The sequence below is a fragment of the Carcharhinus amblyrhynchos genome, chromosome 10 (genome assembly GCF_965287045.1).
Source record: "Carcharhinus amblyrhynchos chromosome 10, sCarAmb.v2.hapA, whole genome shotgun sequence".
In the NCBI taxonomy this organism is placed as follows: domain Eukaryota; kingdom Metazoa; phylum Chordata; class Chondrichthyes; order Carcharhiniformes; family Carcharhinidae; genus Carcharhinus; species Carcharhinus amblyrhynchos.
Window position 1 is genome coordinate 101,788,945 of NC_137333.1, and position 23,941 is coordinate 101,812,885.

At 47.0% G+C, this 23,941-nt stretch overlaps 1 protein-coding gene across 3 annotated transcripts in view; it reads left to right on the forward strand.

The window, feature by feature from the left end:
* The window catches only part of gdpd4a (glycerophosphodiester phosphodiesterase domain containing 4a), an 87,506-nt gene that overhangs the window by 29,751 nt on the left and 33,814 nt on the right, over window positions 1-23,941 (forward strand). For 2 of the 3 annotated variants that reach the window (XM_080197981.1, XM_080197980.1), the window contains 2 exons: window positions 12,397-12,606; window positions 20,495-20,598. In XM_080197981.1, the coding sequence (XP_080054107.1) occupies window positions 12,424-12,606; window positions 20,495-20,598 (287 nt within the window). In that variant the 5' untranslated portion in view covers window positions 12,397-12,423. Of the gene's footprint in view, window positions 1-3,057; window positions 3,117-12,396; window positions 12,607-20,494; window positions 20,599-23,941 lie in introns of those variants that run through there. The other variant, XM_080197982.1, reaches the window with a different exon arrangement.

Sequence of the window (23,941 nt, forward strand, 5' to 3'; positions counted from 1 at the left end):
ATCCTGCTTAGCTTTCGATTTGATCAAGATCACGTTTGCAGTGTAATGTTTGCCAATCTGTAGTTGTGGAATGGGTGAATGGGTTGTGGGGGGATGGGGGGAAGGGGGAAGGTGTGGTGGTATTTTGCAGGATGATGCCTGAGGTCAGTCAGAATTGAACCCAGGTCCCTGGCGCTTTGAGCCACAATGCCATGTTGCCCAGTGATGGTGAGCTGCATTCTTGAAGCGCTGTACTCTCTGAGGTGTAGGTGCACCCACAGTGCTGTTAGGGAGGGAGTTCCAGCATTTTGAGCCAGCGAGAGTGAAGGAATGGTGATATATTTCCAAGTCAGGGTGGTGAGTGGCTGGGAGAGGATCTTGTTCCCATGTTTCTGCTGCCCTTGTCCTTCTAGATGGTAGAAGTTGCCAATTTGGGAATTGCTGTCGAAGGAGCCTTGGTGCATCTTGTACACGGTACACACGCTGCTGCCATCACATCTCCTCATCCCTTCGACCAGTCTTTGGGACACTGAATTTTATCTGCCATTTTTTTAGTTCATTCGTGGGACATGGGCGTCGCTGGCTGGCCAGCATTTGTTGACCACTCCTAGTTTCCCTTGGAGGGCAGTTGAGAACTAACCACCTTGCTGTGGCTCTGGAGTCACATGTAGGCCAGACCAGGTAAGAATGACAGATTTCCTTCCCTAAAGGAGATTAGTGAGCCAGATGATTTTTCTGACAATCGATAAGGGTTTCATGGTCATCAGTAGGGTCTTAATTCCTGATATTTTTTATTGAATTTCAATTCCACCAGAGTCAAACCCAGGTTCCCAGAACATTTGTTGAGTTTCTGGATTAATAGTCTAGCAATAATGTCACTAGACCCACCTCCCCGACTGCTGTATGTTATATGTCTTGCCACAACTGTACAAGGAACTGGTGAGGCCGCAACTGGAGTACTGTGTGCAGTTTTGGTCCCCTTATTTGCGAAATGATATATTGGCCTTGGAGGGAGTACAGAGGAGGTTCACCAGGTTGATACCGGAGATGAGGGGGTTAGCTTATGAGGAGAGATTGAGTAGATTGGGCCTGTACTCGTTGGAGTTTAGAAGGCTGAGGGGGGACCTTATAGAGACTTACAAGATAATGAAGGGGCTAGATAAGGTAGAGGTAGAGAGATTCTTCCCACTTAGAAAGGAAACCAGAACTAGAGGGCACAGTCTCAAAATAATGGGAGGCCAGTTTAGAACAGAGTTGAGGAGGAACTTCTTCTCTCAGAGGGTGGTGAATCTCTGGAATTCTCTGCCCATTGAAGCGGTGGAGGCTACCTCGCTGAATATGTTTAAGTCACGGGTAGATAGGTTTCTGATCGATAAGGGAATTAAGGGGAGAAAGCGGGAAAGTGGAACTGATCCATTTCAGATCAGCCATGATCTTATTGAATGGCGGGGCAGGCTCGAAGGGCTAGATGGCCTACTCCTGCTCCTATTTCTTATGTTCTTACATATAAACCACAGCTGAATGCCTCGATCAGATTACAGCCCTTAAACCACAGCCATCGGCTGCCGAAGTAATGAGGGATAAAGAGATATGGCAATGAGAAGGAACATGTTGCTTTTGTGGAACATGAACAACAAGATGAGTTGATTAGGCTGAGAGCTCTTTTATCTCATTGTAAGCTATGTGTGGCTGTATCTAATTTTAGAAGCTGATAACACAATGACTAGCAAAGAATAGGGAACAAGGCAGTACCAAACTTTGGAATCAACTGGTTGGACATTAAGTTGCTCTTGCTAATTTATTCATTTGAAGTAATTTGATTCCATATCATTGTTGTTTTGCGGTGGAAGGCACTGTGTGGAATTCCATTTTTTTTTAAAATTGGTCTCACCTCTTTAAGGTGTTTGCCTTATTTGTTGACAGTGAGACAGGTTCCCCCGGGAAAGGTAAGTGCTGCCTCTAACAGAGCGACATTGCGAAATCCTCAGTGTGATGTGTAGGCAAATCAGCAAAGCATTGAGATTAAACGGTTAATTCCGGATCATGGGGGGTCCATCAATCAGCTGAAGGACAGATAGATGGTCAGGTATGACTTTTGAAACTTAGAGGTGTGATTTTCAAAGATTCCCTTTTATTTCCCTCAGCAACCAGGTGCTGAGTTCTCAGGTGAAATTCTCTTCTGTGTTTCCTGTTAATGTCCTGGGCTATTTTTGACGTTCAGTTGTTAATTTTTAAATTCGATAATGCTCCAAGGAGATTACAATTCACCTCTCTTTAAAGTATAGTTTTATTTATAGGTAGGGTAGAGGTAGAGAGATTCTTCCCGCTTAGAAAGGACAGCAGGACTAGAGGGCACAGCCTCAAGATAAGGGGGGGGATGCTGTTTAGATCAGAGTTGAGGAGGAACTTCTTCACTCAAAGGGTGGTGAATCTCTGGAATTCTCTGCCCGTTGAAGTGGTGGAGGCTACCTCGCTAAATATATTTAAGTCACGGGTAGATAGGTTTCTGATAGACAGGGGAATTAAGGGTTATGGGGAGAAAGCGGGAAAGTGGAACTGATCCACTTCAGATCAGCCATGATCTTATTGAATAGCGGGGCAGGCTCGAAGGGCTAGATGACCTACTCCTGCTCCTATTTCTTATGTTCTTATTTATTAGTGTCACAAGTAGGCTTACATTAACACGGCAATGAAGTTACTATGAAAATCCCTGAGTCACCACATTCCGGCGCCTGTTCGGGTACACTGAGGGAGAATTTAACACGGCCAATTCACCCTGACCTACACGTCTTTCGGACCTGTGGGAGGAAACCAGAGCACCCGGAGGAAACCCATGCAGACATGGGGAGAACATGCAAACATGGAACATGCAAGCCGGGAATTGAACCAGGATTCCCGGCGCTGTGAGGCAGCAGTGCGAACTCACTGTGCTATCGTACCATCGAGGGGCAAGTGAGTGGATAGATTGGAAAATCTTTCTCCTTCGGGAAGTGGACGGTGAGAGGAGATTTGATAGAGGTGTTCAAAATTGTGAAGAGGGTCTGGACAGAACAGACAGAGAAAAATTGGCAGAAGGATCGAGAACCGGAGGGAACAGATCTTGAAATGACTCGCAAAAGAACCAAAGGCACCGTGAGGTAAATCATTCTTACTCGGCAAGCAGTGAGGATCTAGCATGAACTGACTTAGCATTGCAGGTGGAGAAGGTAGTCAAGAGGGCATACGGCATGCTTGCCTTCATCGACCAAGGCACTGAGTTTAAAAATTGGCAAATCATGCTGCAGCTTTATAGAACCTTAGTTAGGCCACACTTGGAATATAGTGTTCAATTCTGTCTGCTACACTACCAGAAGGATGTGGAGACTTTGGAGAGGGTACAGAAAAGATTTACCAGGATTTTACCTGTTATGGAGGGCATTGGCTATGACGAGAGGGTGGAAAAACTTGGTTTGTTCTCACGGAAGCGACGGAGGTTGAGGGGGCGACCCGATAGAAACCTACAAGATTATGAGAGGCATGGATAGAGTGGATGTCCTAATGCTCCAATGTCCTTTAGGGAAGGAAATCTGCCGTCCTTACCTGGTCTGGCCTACATGTGACTCCAGACTCACAGCAATGTGGTTGACACTCAACTGCCCCTCTGAAATGGCCAAGTTTCAGGGCAGTTAGGGATGGGCAATAAATGCTGGGGCCCAGCCAGCGACCCCCATGTCCCGAGATACAAATCAAAAAAGTTGCAGGATGAGATTTCTCTGCTTGGGTATCCTTTTCCTGTAGATTGTTTTCAGAATTAATTTCTCCCTCTGTATGATCTAAATTAGTTTGACTATTTTAAAAGAAACTGCAAAAATAGAGATAGATGGCAGTTTTTCGGCAGGAGGGAGAATCCAGGCCAAGGCGAAATAACCATAAACAGCCAAGCTCTTCAGGATCATAGACCCATAGAATCCCCGCAGTGCAGAAGGAGGCCATTTGGCCCATCGAATCTGCACCGACCACAATCCCATCCAGGCTCTTTTCCAGTAACCCCACATATACACCCTGCTAATCCACCTGGACACTAGGGTCAGTTTAGCACGGTCAACCAATCTCACCCACACATCTTTGATGTGCGGGAGGAGACCGGAGCACCTGGAGGAAACCCACGCAGACATGGGGAGAATGCGCAAACTCCACACAGACAGTGACCCAAGGCCGGAATTGAACCTGGGACCCCTGGTGCTGTGAGGCAGCAGTGCTAACCACTGTGCCACCCTGCTGCCCAAAATTAGGTAGCATTTCCTCACACAAGAGATAACGGAGGCTTTTTTCTATTTGTTTATGTTTATGCATTTATTGCCCATTCCTAAGTCCCAGGATTTTGACCCAGTGATTATAAAAGAACAGGGATATATTTCCAAGTCAGGATGGTGAGTGGTGGTGTTCCCATGCTGCCCTTGTCCTTCTAGATGGCAGTGGTTATGGGCATAAAAGGTGCTGCCTATGGAACCTTAGTGAGTTCCTGCTTTGGATCTTGTAGATGGTACACATGGCACATTGGGCGACATGGTGGCACAGTGGTTAGCACTGCTGCCTCACAGTACCAAGGACCTGGTTTTGATTTGGGTCATTGTCTGTGTGGAGTTTGCATGTTCTCCCCGTGTCTGCGTGGGTTTCTTCCGGGTGCTCTGGTTTCTTCCTGCCGTCCAAAAGACGTACTGGTTAGGGTGCATTGGCCGTGCTAAATTCTCCCTCAGCGTACCCGAACAGGCGCTACAGTGTGGTAATTAGGGATTTTCACAGTAACTTCATTGTCATGTTAATGTGAGCCTACTAGTGACTCTAATCAATAAACTTTAAAAAAACACTGTGCGTCAGTGCCGGAGGGATTGAATGTTTGTGGAAGGGTAGAAATCAAACAGACTGCTTTGTCCTGGATGGTGTTGAGTTTCTTGAGTGTTGTTGGAGCTGCACCCAGCCAGGCAAGTGTGGAGTGTTCCATCACACTCCTGACCTGGGCCTTGTGGATGGTGGACAGGCTTTGGGGAGACGGGAGGTGAATTATTCGCCATAGAATTTCCAACCTCTGACCTGAGCTGAAACGTGGACCTCTCTCCCAGTAAAACCCTAACTTTGAGCTCAATGAGCAATTGATAGGCTTCTGCTAGACAAAGCTGTAAAAGGATTTGGGAATCATATAGTTAGGATAAGGATCAGCCATGATTTCAAGGAATGACAGAACAGGCTTGAGGGGCTGAATGGCCTTTTCTTGTTCCTATGCTTATAAATGAAAATGAAGTGTCAAGTTCAGACCCTGCATTTAATGATTCTCCCCCCAGTTTCTGAGCCAATGCTCGGTAGGTGGTCTTGATGTGGCAGTTTTGGGAAGCTAAATACAAATGGGAGGTTATTGCTAAATCAGCTAATATGACCCTGTGGGTGATCCTCACCCCGATACATCCTCCTTTCGTCCTCCTTAGAGGAGGTGATGGCCTAGTGGTATTATCACACAACTATTAATCCAGAAACTCAACTAATGCTCTAGGGATACATAAGAACATAAGAAATAGGAGCAGGAGTAGGCCATCGAGCCCATCGAGCCTGCCCCGCCATTCAATAAGATCATGACTGATCTGAAGTGGATCACTTCCACTTACCTGCCTGCTCCCCGTAACCCTTAATTCCCTTATCGATCAGAAATCTATCTATCCGTAACTTAAACATATCCAATGAGGTAGCCTCCACCACTTCAATGGGCAGAGAATTCCAGAGATTCACTACCCTCTGAGAGAAGAAGTTCCTCCTCAACTCCGTTCTAAACTGACCCCTTCTTTTGAGTCCGTGCCCTCTAGTTCTGGTTTCCTTTCTAAGTGGAAAGAATCTCTCTATCTCCACCCTATCTAGCCCCTTCATAATCTTATAAGTCTCTATAAGACCCCCCCCCTCAGCCTTCTAAACTCCAACGAGTACAGGCCCAATCTACTCAATCTCTCCTCATAAGCTAACCCCCTCATCTCCGGTATCAGCCTGGTGAACCTTCTCTGTACTCCCTCCAAGACCAATATATCCTTTTGCAAAAAAGGGGACCAAAACTGCACACAGTACTCCAGCTGCGGCCTCACCAGTACCCTGTACAGTTGCAGCAAGACCTCCCTGCTTTTATATTCTATTCCCCCTCGCTATAAAGGCCAGCATCCCATTCGCCTTCTTGATCGCCTGCTGCACCTGCAGACTGGGTTTTCGTGATTCATGCACAAAGACCCCCAGGTCCCTCTGCACAGTAGCATGCTGCAGCTTTTCACCATTTAAATAATATTCCATCCTACTATTATTTCTTTCAAAGTGGATAACCGCACATTTGCCAACGTTATACTCCATCTGCCAGACCCAGGTTCGAATCCCGCCACAGCAGATGGTGGAATTTGAATTCAATAAAAGATATCTGGAATTAAGAATCTACTGATGACCATGAAACCACTGCTGATTGTCGGAAAAACCCATCTAATTCACTAATGTCCTTCAGGGAAGGAAATCTGCCGTCGTTACCTGGTCTGACCTACATGTGACTCCAGAGCCACAGCAATGTGGTTGACTCTCAACTGCCCTCAGACAACTAGGGATGGGCAATAAATGCTGGCCCAGACAGCGACACCCATGTCCTACAAATGAATGAAAAATAACATGATTCCCCTGATTCAGTTAGTATCTTGCAGTGTTTTATATTTATGTCAAATAGCTACTTTGGAGCGATCAGTTTAATATTTATACAAATCCGTCTCTGCCAGGGTAATTAGGTTGACAAATTAATGTTTCCATCAGTGAGAATGATTACAACTTCTCCAGTAACTGCTCCCCAGTCTTCTACTCATTTTAATCAACTACTCTTGCAATGATCAATGCTCTTAAATAGTACGCGTTATGCTGGAGAAATTGTACAGACAGAAGTTTATTAGCTGAACAAAGATTGCTTGGAATTACACAGCCGTTACATTCAGAAACCAGTTACTGTGTAACCTGCTCCAAATTCAACATTACAGCAGTACCTCTTTGGCTGGAAAGGGCTCTGGGAGTCATGAAAGTTGCTATATAAATGCAAGTAAGTTGTAAGGGAGACACAAAGAGTGTGCAAGGTGTGTAGACAGGTGACGTGAGTGGGCAAGAGGTGTGAAGGATTTGGCTTCAGATACCAGGAAGTAGGTTTTGTAGTTAATAACAGCAGGTTGTTGCCAATGGGAACGTACAAACAAACACAGTGGTTAGCACTGCTGCCTCACAGTGTCAGGGACCTGGGTTCGATTCCCAGCTTGGGTCACTGTCTGTGCGGAGTCTGCACATTCTCCCAGTGTCTGCACGGGTTTCCTCTGGGTGCTCCAGTTTCCGCCCATAGTCCGAAAGATGTGCTGGTTAGGTGCATTGGCCGTGCTAAATTCTCCCTCAGTGTATCCAAACAGGCACCAGAGTGTGGCAACTTGGGAATTTTCACAGTAACTTCATTGCAGTGTTAATGTAAGCCAACTTGTGACACTAATAAGTAAACTTTGAAATTTTCATTCCAGCCTGGCCTGAGCCAGAGTTTAGCTGGAGTGGTTTGGCTGGGGTTTTCACATTGGATCACTATCCACTGAGCTCTGCTGTGTTGGATGTGATGTGAAATCAGTCTTTAATTCAACTCTTTGACGAAATGGGCCTTCACTACACATCACACAGAGACCCCTGAGGCTGGTTAATGGTTAGTAGTGCTAACCACTGTGCCACCATGCCATTCAGAAATCACACAATATACACAGCCTGAATCACACAACGCAACAGAAATTAGGCACCCAACTTTATTTACCTTCCTCAAAATGAGTAACCCTCCAGTGGTCACCACGGGCTCTCCACTAGACGCCTTACCTTGGACCCAAACTCTGGAATTCTCTTCCTAACATCTCCCCCTCTGTATCTCATTCTCCTCCTTCACGATGCTCCTTAAGACTTCTCTCTCTCTCCCTCTCTTTGACCAAGCTTTTGGTAACCCGCCTCCCTCTATTGTTCCTGACACCGTGACCCTGTTAATTAAGGATCCCACACACATCGCGGACATTCTCTCGTCCACCTTCTTCCCTCAAGAACTATAGTGAGGTGTCAGCCTGGATCTCCCATCCGTTGAATCTGTCTAGACTTCCCACTGCCTCGGTAAAGCAACCATCATAATCAAGGACCCCACGCACCCCGGACATTCTCTCTTCCACCTTCTTCCATCGGGAAAGAGATACAAAAGTCTGAGGTCACGCACCAACCGACTCAAGAACAGCTTCTTCCCTGCTGCCATCGGACTTTTGAATGGGTTTACCTCGCATTAAGTTGATCTTCCCCTACACCCTTGCTATGACTGTAACACTACTGGGGCGGCATGATAGCATGGTGGTTAGCACTGCTGCTTCAAAGCTCCAGGGACCTGGGTTCGATTCCCAGCTTGGGCCACTGTGTGGAGTCTGCACGTTCTCCTTGTGTCTGTGTGGGTTTCCTCCGGGTGCTCTGGTTTCCTCCTATAGTCCAGGTTAGATTGATTGGCCATGCTAAAAATTGCCCTTAGTGTCCTGAAATGCATAGATTAAAGGAGTTAGTGGGTAAATATATAGGGATATGGGTGGGATTGTGGCCTGTGCAGACTCAATGGGCCAAATGGCCTCTTTTTGTACTATAGGGATCCTATGACTACATTCTGCACCCTCTCCTTTCTTTCTCTATGAATGGTGCACTCTGTATAGCATGCAAGAAAAAATACTTTTCACTGTATGATAATACAGTGGTGTATGGTGGTGAGTGTCTGGAACAAGCTGCCAGAGGCAGAAGTAGAGACGGGTACAATTTTGTCTTTTAAAAAGCATTTAGGCAGTTACGTGGGTAAGATGGGTACGGAGGGATAGGGGCCAAATGCGGGCAATAGAGACTAGTTTAGGGGGTTAAAAAACAGGGGCAGCATTGACAAGTTGGGCCGAAGGGCCTGTTTCCACGCTGTAAACCTCTATGATTCTATCACTCTATGTGACAATAATAAATCAATTCAAATCAAATCTGTATCCAAACACTGGACGAAGGTAAATGACTGCAGACGCTGGAATCTCAAGCCAAAAGAGAAAATGCTGGAAAATCTCAGCAGGTCTGGCAGTATCTGTAGGGAGAGAAAAGAGCTGATGTTTTGAGTCCAGATGACCCTTTGTCAAAGCTGTGTCCATTTTGATTGATGGCGCTCCTTTGAAACGCTGAGGGGTGATTTATAATGTCGAAAGGTGCCATACAAATGCAGGTTGTTGCTGTCACTGTCAATTCTCTGCTGGAAAGACGAGACTGAGTAATTTTTAAACTTGGGTAGTGGTGTGAAACGGATGATGCTGAATCCCTCTTCTGTTGAAGTCAGTGGAAAGAGGAAGTGAGGCATTTGACTCACTTGGGGTTTCGAAGAGTGAAAGGGGACCTCATAGAAACGTATAAAATTCTAACAGGATTGGACAGAGTAGATTCAGAAAGAGTGTTCCCAATGGTGGGGGGGACCCCAGAACTAGGGGTCGTAGTTTGAGGGCAAGGGTTAAGCTTTTTAGAACTGAGGTGAGGAGAAATTTCTTCACCCAGAGGCTGGTTGGTGAATGTGTGGAATTCACTCCCACAGGAAGTAAACGAGGCCAAAACATGTTGTCTGATTTCAAGAAGGAATTAGATATAGCTCTTGGGGAGAAGAGGGGAACCAGGATATTGAATTTGATGATCAGCCATGATCAAAATGAGTGACAGGACAGGCTCGAAGGGCCAAATGGCCTCATCCTGCAGCTGTTTTCTATGTTTCAATGTTTGCCTCGGGTTGCTGGATCAGTCACAGGTAGGGCCGTGAGGACAATAATGAGGCTTAACACGAAGGGCAGGGGACGAGTGAAGATCAGCCTTGCTGCTCCTGATCGCACCAGGGGAGGTAAGTCATTGGCTGAGGACAGTTAAGGCTCGATTCTGACACCTCCTCATGACTGAGTGGGAAATGGTGGCGGTGGTGACGCAGGTTCAAATCTCACCGAGGTTCATGGTTAAAATTTGATTGGCAGAATCTGGAACATAAAAGGAGTCTTTGTAACAGGTGACCGTGGCAACGATCGTCCACTGTTGTAAAATCCCATCTGGTCTCTAATGCCCTTACCCGGTCTGGTTGACTCTGAGCTGCCCTCTGAAATGGCCTGGCAAGGCACTCAGTTCAAGGGCAATTAGGGACAGGCAACAAATGCTGGCCTTGCCCAGCGATGCCCACATCCCATGAACACATTGGACAGAAATACACCCAGCGCTGCTGATCTGTTGAGCTAAATTCACACAGGGAGAGTGGCTTCTTGGACAAGGTCTGAGATGGTAGTGTAAACTCCTGGGGAACCGTAGCTCCAATCCTCAAATATGGGTGTTCAGGAGGTTCTAGTTAAATGTCAGCTGTGGCCTGGCTGGTGGTACACTGACCTCTGAAGGTCGTGGCCTCTGAAGGTTGTGGCCTTCAGTGTAGATTAGATTAAATCTATACTGACCCTCCCCCTCCCTCATATTGAGGATGAGCTTGGGGAGATGATGGCCTAGTGGTATTATCACTAGATTATTAATCCAGAAACTCAACTAATGTTCTGGGGAGCAAGATTTGAATCCCGCCACGGCAGATGGTGGAATTTGAATTCAATAAAATAAATCTAGAATTAAGAATCTACTGATGGCCATGAAATCATTGTCAATTGTTGGAAAAACCCCATCCGGTTCACTCATGTCCTTTAGGGAAGGAAATCTGCCATCCTTACCTGGTCTGGCCTACGCGTGACTCCAGAGTCACAGCAATGTGATTGCCTCGCAACTGCCCTTGGATAACTAGCAATGGGTAACAAATGCTGGCCAGCCAGCAACACCCATGTCCCACGAATGAATTTTAAAAAGTGAATAACTGTTAGAGGTGCTGTCCATAAAAGGAATATTGAATTGAGGTCTTGGCTGCCCTCTGAAGCAGACACTTAAGGACATCCTAAGGTTGTCAAAGGCGCTATAGCAATGCAAGTCTATCCTTGCCTTTCTTTAGTGCAGGATGCCCCGATTACTGGCCCTGGGCATGTCAGCCTAGGTGTTTGTCTCTGGCGTGGTGGCCTTGAACCCACAACCAGATGAGAGTGCAGCCACTGAAAGAATGATCTGGTCTTCCCTGCCGGGTGGGAGTAACCAGATCATTTTGAGATGAGTTGGAGACCTTTCATTGCAGCAATGACTTCAGTTTGAAAAAGTACTTCAGTTCAGAGAAGGTTCACTGGGCTGATTCCCAGGATGAAGGGGTTTGTCTTCTGAGGAAAAGCTCAGTAGGTTGGGGCCTACGCTCATTGGAGTTTAGAAGAATGAGAGGTGATCTGATAGATAAAAATAAAGTAAGTTTATTTATCAGTCACAAGTAGGCTTATATCTACACTGCAATGAAGTTACTGTGAAAATCCCCTAGTCACCGCACTCCGGCACCTGTTTGAATACACTGAGGGAGAATTTAACCTGGCCAATACATCTAACCAGCAGGTCTTTGAACTGTGGGAGAAAACCCACGCAAACACAGGGAGAACGTGCAAAGTCCACACAGACAGTGACCCAAGGCAGGAATCGAACCTAGATCCTGCTGCTGTGAGGCAGCAGTGCTAACCGCTGTGCCACCGTGCCTCCGTTGATACTGCCCCTCTTATTGACACAGATAAGGTTCTGAGGGGACTTGACAGGGTAAACACTGAGAGGATGTCTCCTCTTGTAGGGACACAGTGTCTCCCAAGAAAGATGGTGATGTGGAGGAATTTATTCTCTGAGAAGGTCAATCATCTTTGGAATTCTCCACCCCAGGAAGCAGTGAAGACCTTTATATATTCAAGAATGTGTTAGACAGAATTTCGATAGAAAAGGATTGAAGGATTAAGTGGCACGGTGGTTGGCATTGCTGCCTTACAGTGCCAGGGACCCGGGTTTGATTTCCTGCTTGGGTCACTGTCTGTGTGGAGTCTGCACATTCCCCCTGTGTCCGCGTGGGTTTCCTCTGGGTGCTCCGGTTTCTTCCCACAGTCCAAAGATGCGTGGGTTAGATGGATTGGCCATGCTAAATCAACCCTTAGTGTTGAGGGGGCTAGCTAGGGTAAATGCATGGGGTGAGGGAATAGGGCCTGGGTGGGATTGTGGTCGGTGCAGACTCGATGGGCCGAATGGCCCCCTTCTGCACTGTGGGATTCTATGATAGGAAGGAAACTGGAGCTAAGGCCACAATCAGGTCAACCATTGTCTGATTGACAGGCGGAGCAGGCCTGATGGGCTGAATGGCCTACTCCTGCTCCTGATTCTTGTGCATTGGCTGCAAAGTGCTTTGGGACATCCTGAGGTCATGAGGGATGCTATATGAATGCAAGTTTTGCTCTTCTGTCTTTGCAGAGTTAAGGAGGGCCTGACCCGTGCCAGATGGGCAGCACCCCAGTCCAGCTGACCAAGATCAAACTGGGGAAGCTCCAGATCGTCCGCAGGCGCTTGCTCCAACGCTATGAGTACCAGCCTTTCATCTCTTGCCTGGCGGGGCTGTACGGTTGCCAGTGGAGGCGCTACCAACGCACCCGGATCCTGCCTGGGGAATTCTGTTGCAGCAAGGTAAGGATCTATCCCAGAATGCTGAGGGAGGAAATTGCTGGCACTTTGTATCCTCATTGGCCAAAGGTGAAGTTCCAGAGGGCTGGAGGATAGCCAATATTGTTCCTTTGTTTAAGGAGGGCAGCCCAGGAAATTATAGGCCGGTGAGCCTTATATCAATGACAGGGAAATTATTGCAATAGATTCTTAGGGACACAACTTACTCACATTTGGAAACAAATGGACTCATTAGTGATAGACAGCATGGTTTTGTGAAGGGGAGGTCGTGCCTCACTAATTTGATCGAGTTTTTTGAGGAAGTGACAAAGATGATCGATGAGGGAAAGGCGTTATGTTGCATATGTGGAATTTTGCGAAACCTTTGACAAGGTACCGCATGGTAGACTGGTACAAAAGGTGAAGTCACAAGGGATCAGAGGAGAACTGGCAAGATGGATATAGAACTGGCTTGGCCACAGAAGACAGAGGGTAGCAGTCGTGGGGGTACTTTTCTGAATGGAGGGCTGTGACCAGCGATGTTCCACAGGGATCAGTTCTGGAACCTTTGTTGTTCATAGTACATATAAATGATTTGGAGGAAAATGTAGCTGATTAACATGTTCATAGATGACACAAAAACTGGTAGAGTTGCAAATGCTTGTCAGAGGATACAGCAAGATATAGACTGACTGGAGACTTGGAGGGAGAAATGACAGATGGACAAATGTGAGGTAATGCATTTTGGAAGGTCCAATGCATGTAGGAATTATACAGTGTATGGTAGAACCCTTATGAGCATTGACAGGCGGAGAGATCTGGGCGTACAAGTCCACCGATCACTGAAAGTGGCAACTTTCAGGTGAGTAAGGTAGTCAAGAAGGCATACGGCATACTTGCCTTCATCGGTCAGGGCATTGAGTATAAAAATTGGCAGGTCATGCTGTAGCTTTATAGAACCTCAGTTATGCCTCATTTGGAATACTGTGTATAATTCTGGTTGCCACACTGCCAGAAGGATGTAGATGCTCTGGAGATGGCACAGAAGAGGTTTACCAGGATGTTGCCTAGTCTGGAGGGTATTAGCTATGAGGAGAGGTTGGAGAAACTCAGTTTATTCTCTTTGGAACAACGGAGGTTGAGGGGTGGCCTGATAGAGGTTTACAAGATTATGAGCGACATGAACAGAGTGGATAATCAGATGCTCTTTCCTCGGGTAGAAAAGTCAAGTACTCAGGGGACGTAGGTTTAAGGTGCGTGGGGTAAAGTTTAGAGGAGATGTGCGAGGCAAGTTTTTTTACACAGAGGGTGGTGAGTGCCTGGAACGCGCTGCCTGGGGAGGACGTGGGAGCAGGTACGATAACGACATTTAAGGGGCAACTAGATGAATTGATGAATAGAACATAGAACACTACAGCACAAACAGGCCCTTCGGCCCACAAGTTGCGCCGATCACATCAACACCTACCAATCCATAGACCTATCTATAACCCCCAATCCCATTAAATCCCATATACTCATCCAGAAGTCTTTTAAAAGACCCCAGCGAGTTCGCCTCCACCACCACTGACGGCAGCCGATTCCATTCACTCACCACCCTCTGAGTGAAAAACTTACCCCTAACATCACCAGGTGTGTGGAAGGTGACCTGACAAAGGAACAGTGTTCCCGAAAGCTTGTGGGTTTACTATCAGATAAACCGGTTGGATTTTAACCTGGTGTTGTGAGACTTCTTATTCTCTTCACCCTCCGCAGTGTGTCAAATTTCACCCTTCCTTTGCAACCACTCTGGATCACATGGGGTTTGCTGTAAAGAGGAACGTGTAAAGCCAGTTTCACAACATATGTTTCCACAATGTTTTTAACGTCATAAAAATCAGAAGGTGTGGGGGAGACAGTGACACAGTGGTAATGTCACTAGACCAGTAATCCAGAACCTCAGACTAATCCTCCCTTGGACATGGGTTCAAATTCTATTGCGGCAGCTGGTAGAATTTAAGTTTAATTAATAAAATCTGGACTATAAAGTTATGAAACCATCATCAATTGTTGTAAAAAACCCATCTGGTTCATTTTGGGCAGCGTGGTGGCACTGTGGGTTAGCACTGCTGCCCCACAGTGTCAGGGACTGGGTTCGATTCCTGGCTTGGATGATTGTCTGTGCAGAGTCTGCACATTCTCCCCGTGTCTGCGAGGGTTTCCTCCGGGTGCTCTGGTTTCCTCCCACAGTCCGAAAGACGTGCTGGTTAGGTGCATTGGCCATGCTAAATTCTCCCTCAGTGTAACCAAACAGGCGCCAGAGTGTGGCAACTAGGGGATTTTCACAGTAACTTCATTGCAGTGTTAATGTAAGCCTACTTGTGACTAATAAATAAATAAACTTTTAAATAAACTTTATGTCTCTTTAATAAGGGAAGGAAATCTGCCAATCTCACCTGATCTGGCCTACACGTGACTTCAGTCTCACTGCGATGCGGTTGACTCTGAAATTACAAGCTGCTCAGTTCAAGGGCAATGAGGGATGGGAAACTAGTGTCTATCTTGGCAGCAAAACCCACATCCCATGAAGTGTGAAAGGACTTAACCACACATGATGATGTTAGGTCACATGGTCAAAAGCAGTTGGTTTTATAGAACATTTGAGAGAATTGGGGAGATTTGAGAACATAATCAAATAAGAAACAGGAGCAGGAGAGGCCATTTGGCCCCTCACACATAGCCCGCCAGACAATAGGATCACTGCTGATCTGGTTGTGATCTTGACTCCATCTTCCTGCTTGCCCCCTTCGCCTTAACTCCCCTATCAGTCGCAGCTCTGTCTAACTCAGCCTCGAATATATTCAGTGACCCCTCGGGGAGAGAATTGCAACAATATCGGCTTTCTGAGACAGGAAATTCCTCCGCATCTCTGTCTTAAATGAGAGACATGATGTGGAGATGCCGGCATTGGACTGGGGTAAATACAGTAAGAAGTCTCACAACACCAGGTTAAAGTACAACAGGTTTATTTGGTAGCAAATGCCACTAGCTTTCGGGGCTCTGCCCCTCCGTCAGGTGAGTGGGGAGTTCTGATCACAAACAGGGCATATAGAGACACACACTCAGTTTACAGAATACTGATTAGAATGTGAGTCTTTACAGCTAATCAAGTCTTAAAGGTGCAGACAATGTGAGTGGAAATAGCATTAAGCATAGGTTAAAGAAATGTGTATTGTCTCCAGACAGGGCAGTAAGTGAGATGTTGCAAGCCCAGGCAAGTCATGGAGGTTACAAATAGTGTGACATGAACCCAAGATCCCTGTTGAGACCGTCCTCACGTGTGCGGAACTTGGCTATCAGTCTCTGCTCAGCAACTCTGCGCTGTCGTGTGTTGTGAAGGCCGCCTTGGAGAAACTTACCCCAAGATCAGAGGCCAAATGGCCTTGACTGCTGAAGTGTTTGCCAACAGGAAGAGAACAGTCTTGCCTGGTGATTGTCGAGCGGTGTTCATGCATCTGTTGTCGTAGCGTCTGCATGGTCTCCCCAGTGTACCAGGCCTCAGGACATCCTTTCCTGCAGCGTATCAGGTAGACAATGTTGGCCGAGTTGCAAGAGTATGTACCTGGTGGATGGTATTCTCACGTGAGATGATGGCATCCATGTCGATGATCCGACATGTCTTGCAGAGGTTGCTGTGGCAGGGTTGTGTGGTATTGTGGTCACTGTTCTCCTGAAGGCTGGGTAGTTTGCTGCGAACAATGGTCTGTTTGAGGTTAGAAAATAGAACATAGAAAACTACAGCACAAACAGGCCCTTCGGCCCACAAGTTGCACTGATCATATCCCTACCTACCAGGCCTATCTATAATCCTCAATCCCATTAAATCCCATGTACCCATCCAGAAGTCTCTTAAACGACCCCAACGAGTTCGCCTCCACCACCACCGATGGCAGCCGATTCCACGCACTCACCACCCTCTGAGTGAAAAACTTACCCTGACATCTCCTCTGTATCTACCCCCCAGCACCTTAAACCTGTGTCCTCTCGTAGCGACCATTCCAGCCCTGGGAAATAGCCTCCGAGAATCCACCCTATCTATACCTCTCAACATTTTATAAACCTCCATCAGGTCACCTCTCAACCTTCGTCTCTCCAGGGGGAAGAGAGCGAGCTCCCTCAACCTATCCTCATAAGGCATGCCTCCCAATCCAGGCAACATCCTTGTGTGGTTCTCCAAGGCGCCCCAGGCGGGATTTGAACCCGGGTCCCCAGAACAATAGCTGAGTGTCTGGATTAATAATCTAGTTATTAGTCAAAGACCATTAGGCCGTTGTCTCCCCATAAATTGCTTTAAGGTGTGGGGTGATTAAAGTCAGAGGGGCTTAGGAAAGCAGAATGGTGCAGATCTCTCGGAGACGTGTAGGGCTGGAGGGGGATCACAGAGATAGAGAGGGGCAAGACCACAGGGGGATTTAAAACCCAAGGTGAGGATTTTAAGATGGCGGACACTGCTCGACTGAGAGCCGGGGTAGGTTAGTGGGCACGGGGGTGGGGGTGGGCAGGGCTAAGCTGGAATCGGGGCAGACGCGGCTCACGGAATGGAGTTCATCGCTGGAACTGGGCGGGATTTTTATGAGCCTCGCCCAAGAGAGGTTATAAATTCCTGCCCAATGTGTCACGGGCCATTTACAATCACTTCATTTAAATCTTTCCCTATGACTGGAGATCTATTTCCTTACTGGCCTCATTATGAAATGCTGGAAAATGTTGCCCGAGGAAGAAATTCCTCCTCAGCAAATTCTTGGAACAAACCATTTTGTTTCTGTCACTTTTTTTGACTATGCCAAATGCCTCCTTCCCCACCCTGTCCATCTGTGACTCCACTTTCAAGGATCTATGAACCTGTACCCCCAGGTCTCTTTCTTCTATAACTCTCCCCAGCACCCTACCATTAACTGAGTAACTTCTGCCCTGGTTTGATCAACCAAAACGCATCACCTCGCATTTATCTAAATTAAACTCCATCTGCCATTCATCAGCCCACTGGCCCAATTGATCAAGATCCTGTTGCAATCTTAGATAACCTTCTTCACTGTCCATTATGCCACCAATCTTGTTGTCTACTAACCATGCCTCCTAAATTCTCATCCAAATCAATATATAAATGACAGCAGGAAGTTTAGACAGTGCCAATGGATGGGAGGCAGGTTTGCATGATGGACTGGCTTCGTTCACAACTCTTCGTGGAATCCCAAGCATTAGTTGAGGTTTCTGGGTTACGTGCGTAGTGTAATTTCCACTATGCCACAGTCCTCACTGTGCGACACTGCCCTCAATGTGTGATGTGCTTTGCAAACATCACTGGCTCTACATCCCATGGATTAGGCTTCCTGCAGTTGTAAACTTAGTGCCGTTTGTCCATTGCAAATTTATTACCCCTTTGATTCTGTTCCTGAAGGCAGGACTCGGCCTAGATGATCATTAGCTAACGTTGGTAAAACAATTAGTTTGCAGTTGAGTAAACAGTCTGTCTAATATTGCACCTGAATGATATTCTGCAGCATTTCTCTTGTACTTAGATGAAAGGTGTGTTTTGTTGATTGTCGCCTGCTTGTACTAGCATAACGCACTATCGCTTTTAACCTCAGCATGACTTTTGACCTGATCCCTCCTCCAATGTTGTTCAGCACCCTCCTTCCTGGTGTTGACTCATTTGAAGCTGCAGTGATGTCTTTTCCTGCTTTCGTGCTGTTAATATTTTACATATTTATGGATGGTCGTCACCAATTTGACCCTGAGAGGGTCCACGTGGTGTAGGTGCACACAATCATAGAATCATAGATTCCATACTGTGCAGAAGAAGGCCATTCAGCCCAGATTACCTAAGATGGTGCTGGAGCGAAGTAACTTCTTGTGAGCTGTATCCAACATATCCTCTAATTCTTTTCACTCTATGCTAATCGTAGAATTATAGATTCCCTGCAGTGCAGAAGGAGGCCATTCAGCCCATCGAGTCTGCACCAACCACAATCCCACGCAGGCCTTATCCCCATAACCCCACTAATTTACCCTGCTAATCCCCCTGACACTATGGGGCAATTTACCATGGCCAAACATCTAACCCGGGAGGAAACCAGAGAACCTGGAGGAAAGCCACGCAGGCATGGGAAGAACGTGCAAACTCCAACACAGAATGTTGACGCTGTGAGGCAGCAGCGCTAACCACTGTGCCACCGTGCCACCCATGTGCCACCGTGCTGCCCACATGTGACCATAATAAATCAAGTCCATTGAGTATGCACCCAGGCCCCATCACTGTAGCCCCACATATTTATCCTGCTAATCTCCCTGACACTGCGCCGACCACAATCCCACCCAGACCCTATCCCCATAACCCCGCGCATTTACTCTAGCTAGTCTCCCTAGCACTCAGGGGCAATTTATCATGGCCGATCTACCTAACCCGCACATCTTTGGATTGTGGGAGGAAACCAGAGCACCCGGAGGAAGCCCACGCAGACACGGTGAGAATGTGCAGACTCCACACAGACAGTGACCCAAGCCAGGAATCGAACCCGGGTCCCTGGCACTGTGAGGCAACAGTGTGTTGGTAGGGAGGGCATTCCAGGATTGTTACCCAGTGACAGTGAAGGAACGGCAACATATTTTCAAGTCAGGATGTTGAGTGGTTTGGAGGGGAATTTGCAGGTGGTGGTGTTCCCATGTCTTTGGCCTTACTCCAGATGGAATTGTTTACCTGGCTCTGTTGGCGTTATAATTAATCAGAGTATTCAATCACTGGAGGCAGTTGGAAGCTGAAATACTGCTGGGCTCCCTCGCAACAGATCGTTTGCAACAGATAATCTATATGGTAAGCCGAGCTGGTTTCAGGTGGCACAGTGGTTAGCACAGCTGCCTCATAGTGCCAGGGACACAGGTTCGATTCCGACCTTGGGTCACTGTCTGTGTGGAGTCTGCACGTTCTCCCAGTGTCTGCGTGGGTTTCCTTTGGGTGCTCCGGTTTCCTCCCACAGTCCAAAAACCTGTAGGTTAGGTAGATTGGCTGTGCTAAATTGGCCCTCAGTGTCACAAGAGTTAAGACAGTTGACAAAGAGAGGGAGATGAGGATTGTTTTTTATGCTGTGAGTTGTTGTCATCCGGAACGTGTTGCCTGAAAGAGATCATGTTGCAACTGTACAAAACTCTGGTGCGGCCGCACTTGGGAGTATTGCGTACAGTTCTGGTCGCCGCATTATAAGAAAGATGTGGAAGCATTGGAAAGGGTGCAGAGGAGGTTTACCGGGATGTTGCCTGGTATGGTGGGAAGGTCTTACGAGGAAAGGCTGAGGGACTTGAGGTTATTTTTGTTAGAGAGAAGAAGGTTAAGAGGTGACCTAATTGAGGCTTACAAGATGATCAGGGGATTAGATAGGGTGGACAGTGAGAGCCTTTTTCCTCGGATGGTGATGGCTAACATGAGGGGGCATAGCTTTAAATTAAGGGGTGGTAATTATAGGACGGATGTCAGAGGTAGGTTCTTTACTCAGAGGGCGTGGAATGCCCTGCCTGCAGCAGTTGTGGACTCGCCAACTTTAAGGGCATTCAAATGGTCAGTGGATAGGCATATGGATAACATGGGAATAGTTTAGGTTAGAGGGTCATTAGATTGGCTCCAATGGTCGGCGCAACATCAAGGGCCGAAGGGCCTGTACTGTGCTGTAATGTTCTATATTCTATGAATGGGCGCCAGAAGCAGATTCAATTGTAACCTCCAAAGCGGATCAATACTTGAACAGGAATGATTTGCAGGGTTATGGGGAATGAATGGTTGGACCAGTTGGATAGCTCTTTCAAAGGGTCGACATGGACATGATGGGCCAAATGGCCTCATTGTACGATTCTAAAATTTCCTTCCTAATCCCTCTTCCCGCAGTTTGAATTTTTCTGCTTCGGAATCCTGGTGGCGACCTTTGGCCTGGCCTTCGTGCTCCTTTACTTTTGGGGTGAAGCAAAGAATGACTACAACGATTTTGATTGGTGAGTCCGTGGGTCTTGTTGAGCTCTTGGTGACGCGGGAACGGAATGGAAACAGCGATGCCCTCGGAGCGGCTGGGACGGGTTCTTCCCTGGTGTTGCCGACTGGAATTGGTGGGTGGCAAAGATCAGTGGTTGCTCCGAGGGTGGGGGAGGGGGTGGTGTGGGGGTGTTGTGGGGGGGGAGGCACTTTGAGGTGGACCTGACCTTCTTGATGTCAGCCTGAGCTCTCAACTTGCCCACCCAGGGTCAGTTGTGTTCCAACGGCTCCCACCCTCGCCTCTGAGCCAGAAGGGTGTGGGTTCGAATCTCTCCCCAGAGACTTGGGGCACACAACCTCGGCCAGGGGTGGGCAAGCATTCCAGCCGGGGGATCCACACCTGGCTGTGGACATTGGCAGGAAATGCTTCCATTGTCGGAAGTCACAAACAAATCACTGCCCATTCTGATGTGTTAAACCAGGATTGCTTGTGGAGATCTACAGTCACACGTACCTAAGGTCTCTCTAAGTTAACAATGCTCAAAATAAAAGTGGGTACTTTAATCACACAGTGGTTAGCACTGCTCCCTCACAGCGCCAGGGACCCGGCTTTGATCCCCAGTTTGGGTCACTGTCTGTGCGGAATCTGCATGTCCTCCCCGTGTCTGCATGGGTTTCCTCCAGGTGCACCAGTTTCCTCCCACAGTCCCAAGGATGTGCGGGTTAGGTTGATTGGCCAATGCTTAAACACTCAGTGTCAGGGGCACTAGCTAGGGAAAATGCATGGGGCTTTGGGGATAGGGTCTGAGTGGGATTGTGATTGGTACAGACTCGATGGGCTGAATGGCCTCCTTCTGCACTGTATGATTCAATGATTGTAAGCTGAAGCCAGCATCTTTCAATGTTTCCATCCTATGTTCACCAGCAGTAAGTCAGGTTTTTACTAGATTTATAACTCTGCTTCTTTTGCCAATTATCTTAAATCTTTGTCCTCTGGTTACTGATCCTCAGAACCGATTTCTCCTTGTTTACTATTTGATATCCCTATTCCTATTCAATACCTTCCATGATTTTGAACACCTCCGTTAAATGAAACCTCCACGTTCGCTGCTGTGAGGAGAACAACCCTAACGTTTTTCATCCTCCCCACTTAATAAGAACTAGGAGTAGGAGGAGGCCATTCAGCCCCTCGAGCCTGCTCCGCCGTTCGATACGGTCACGGCTGATCTCATCTCAGCCTCAACTCCACTTTCCTGCCTGTTTTCCATAACCCTTCAACCCCATTACTGATTAAAAATCTGTCTATCTCCTCCTTAGATTTACTCAATGTCCCACTGCCATCCACTGCACTCTGGGGTAGTAAATTCCACAGATTACCCCTTATCCTAAAGCTATGGCCCCTCATTCTAGATTGTCCCACAAGGGGAAACATTCTTTCAATGCCCACCCTCTCAATCCCTTTTAGCATCTATATACCTTAATTAGATTTCCTCTCATTATTCTAAACTCTAGAGAGTATAGATCTAAACTGCTCGGTATCTCTTCATACAACAAACCCCTCAACTCTGGAATCAATCTAGTGAACCTCCTCTGAACTGCCTCCAATGTCACAACATCATTCCTCAAACAAAGGGACCAAAACTGTGCACAATACTCCAGGTGTGACCTTACCAATACCTTGTATAGCAACACTTCCTTTATTCTATTCCTTTAGCAATAAATGCCAAAATTCCATTCGTCTTCCTTGTTACCCATTACACTGACATACGCAATTTTTGCGATTCATGCACCAGGACACCCAGATCCCTCTGCACCAAAGTACTCTAAAGCCTCTCTCCATTTAGATAAATAGTTGCCTTTCTAATTTTCCGACTGAAATGGATAACGTCACACTTACCCACGTTAAACCCCATCTGCCACATTTTGGCCCCTTCATCTAACTTATCGATACCCATTTGTAATCACAATTTACTATCCCATCTATTTTAGTGTCATCTGCAAAGCTGGCACTCCCAATTTCACATCCCTTGTACCATTACAAACTGCTATAGGAACTTATAATGTAGAAAGTTCACAGGGAGTACACAAAGACCCTAAATTTTTAATAGATTACAGAACAATTACATAACCATTCATAGAATCCCTACAGCGCAGAAGGAGGCCATTCGGCCCAACGAGTCTGCACCAACCACAATCCCACCCAGGCCCTAGTCCTGTAACCCCATGTATTTACCCTGCTAATCCCCTGATACTAAGGTCAATTTAGCATGGCCAATCCACCTAACCCGCACATCTTTGGACTGTGGGAGGAAACCCATGCAGACACAGGGAGAAAGTGCAGACACCACACAGACAGTCCCCCAAGGCCGGAATTGAACCCGGGTCCCTGGCGCTGTGAGGCAGCAATGCTAACCACTGTACCACCGCGCCGCCAAATTCTCATGGGTAAAGGCACTCTTTCAGGTTATTACTGCGCTAATGCAGACCTGAAGATCACAGGTTCAGGCCAGGGAACCCATAGCAAGGGTGGGGGGAGGTCCCACCATTGGCGGGACTGGAAGATCCCGCTGATGGAAGGGCAGGAAATCCCATCCTGAAACCATCGAGCCTCAGGTTGAAGGCAGCATCTGGATTTGCATTTCCAATGTTATAGCACAGCCACTGGGAGTTTCCATCTCTGGGTCCTTCAGCTTAATGGATGGAAAGTATTGGGTAGGTGAGCACAGGAACACACATCACTGAGAGACATTCTCCTGATGCCAGCATTTTGGAACAATTTCACGGAAGTGAATTTTGATTTGATTTGATTTGATTTATTATTGTCACATGTATTAACATACATTGAAAAGTATTGTTTCTTGTGCGCGCTATACAGACAAAACATACCGTTCATAGAGAAGGAAACGAGAAAGTGCAGAATATAGTGCTACAGTCATAGCTAAGGTGTAGCGAAAGATCAACTTAATGCGATGAAGGTCCATTCAAAAGTCTGACAGCAGCAGGGAAGGAGATGTTCTTGAGTCAGTTGGTGCGTGAGCTCAGACTTCTGTATCTTTTTCCCAACAGAAGAAGGTGGAAGAGAGAATGTCCCGGGTGCGTGGGGTCTTTAATTAAATTTAATTAATCTTTAGTTAAATGGCTAGTTTTTCGGGGCAGTGGGAAGTATAGACAGAGTCAATGGATGGGAGAGTGATTTGTGTGATGGATTGAGCTACATTCACGACCTTTTGTAGTTCCTTGCAGTCTTGGGCAGAGCAGGAGCCCATACCAAGCTGAGATACAACCAGAAAGGATGCTTTCTATGGTACATCTGTAAAAGTTGGTGAGAGTTGGAGCTGACATGTCAAATTTCCTCAGTCTTCTAAG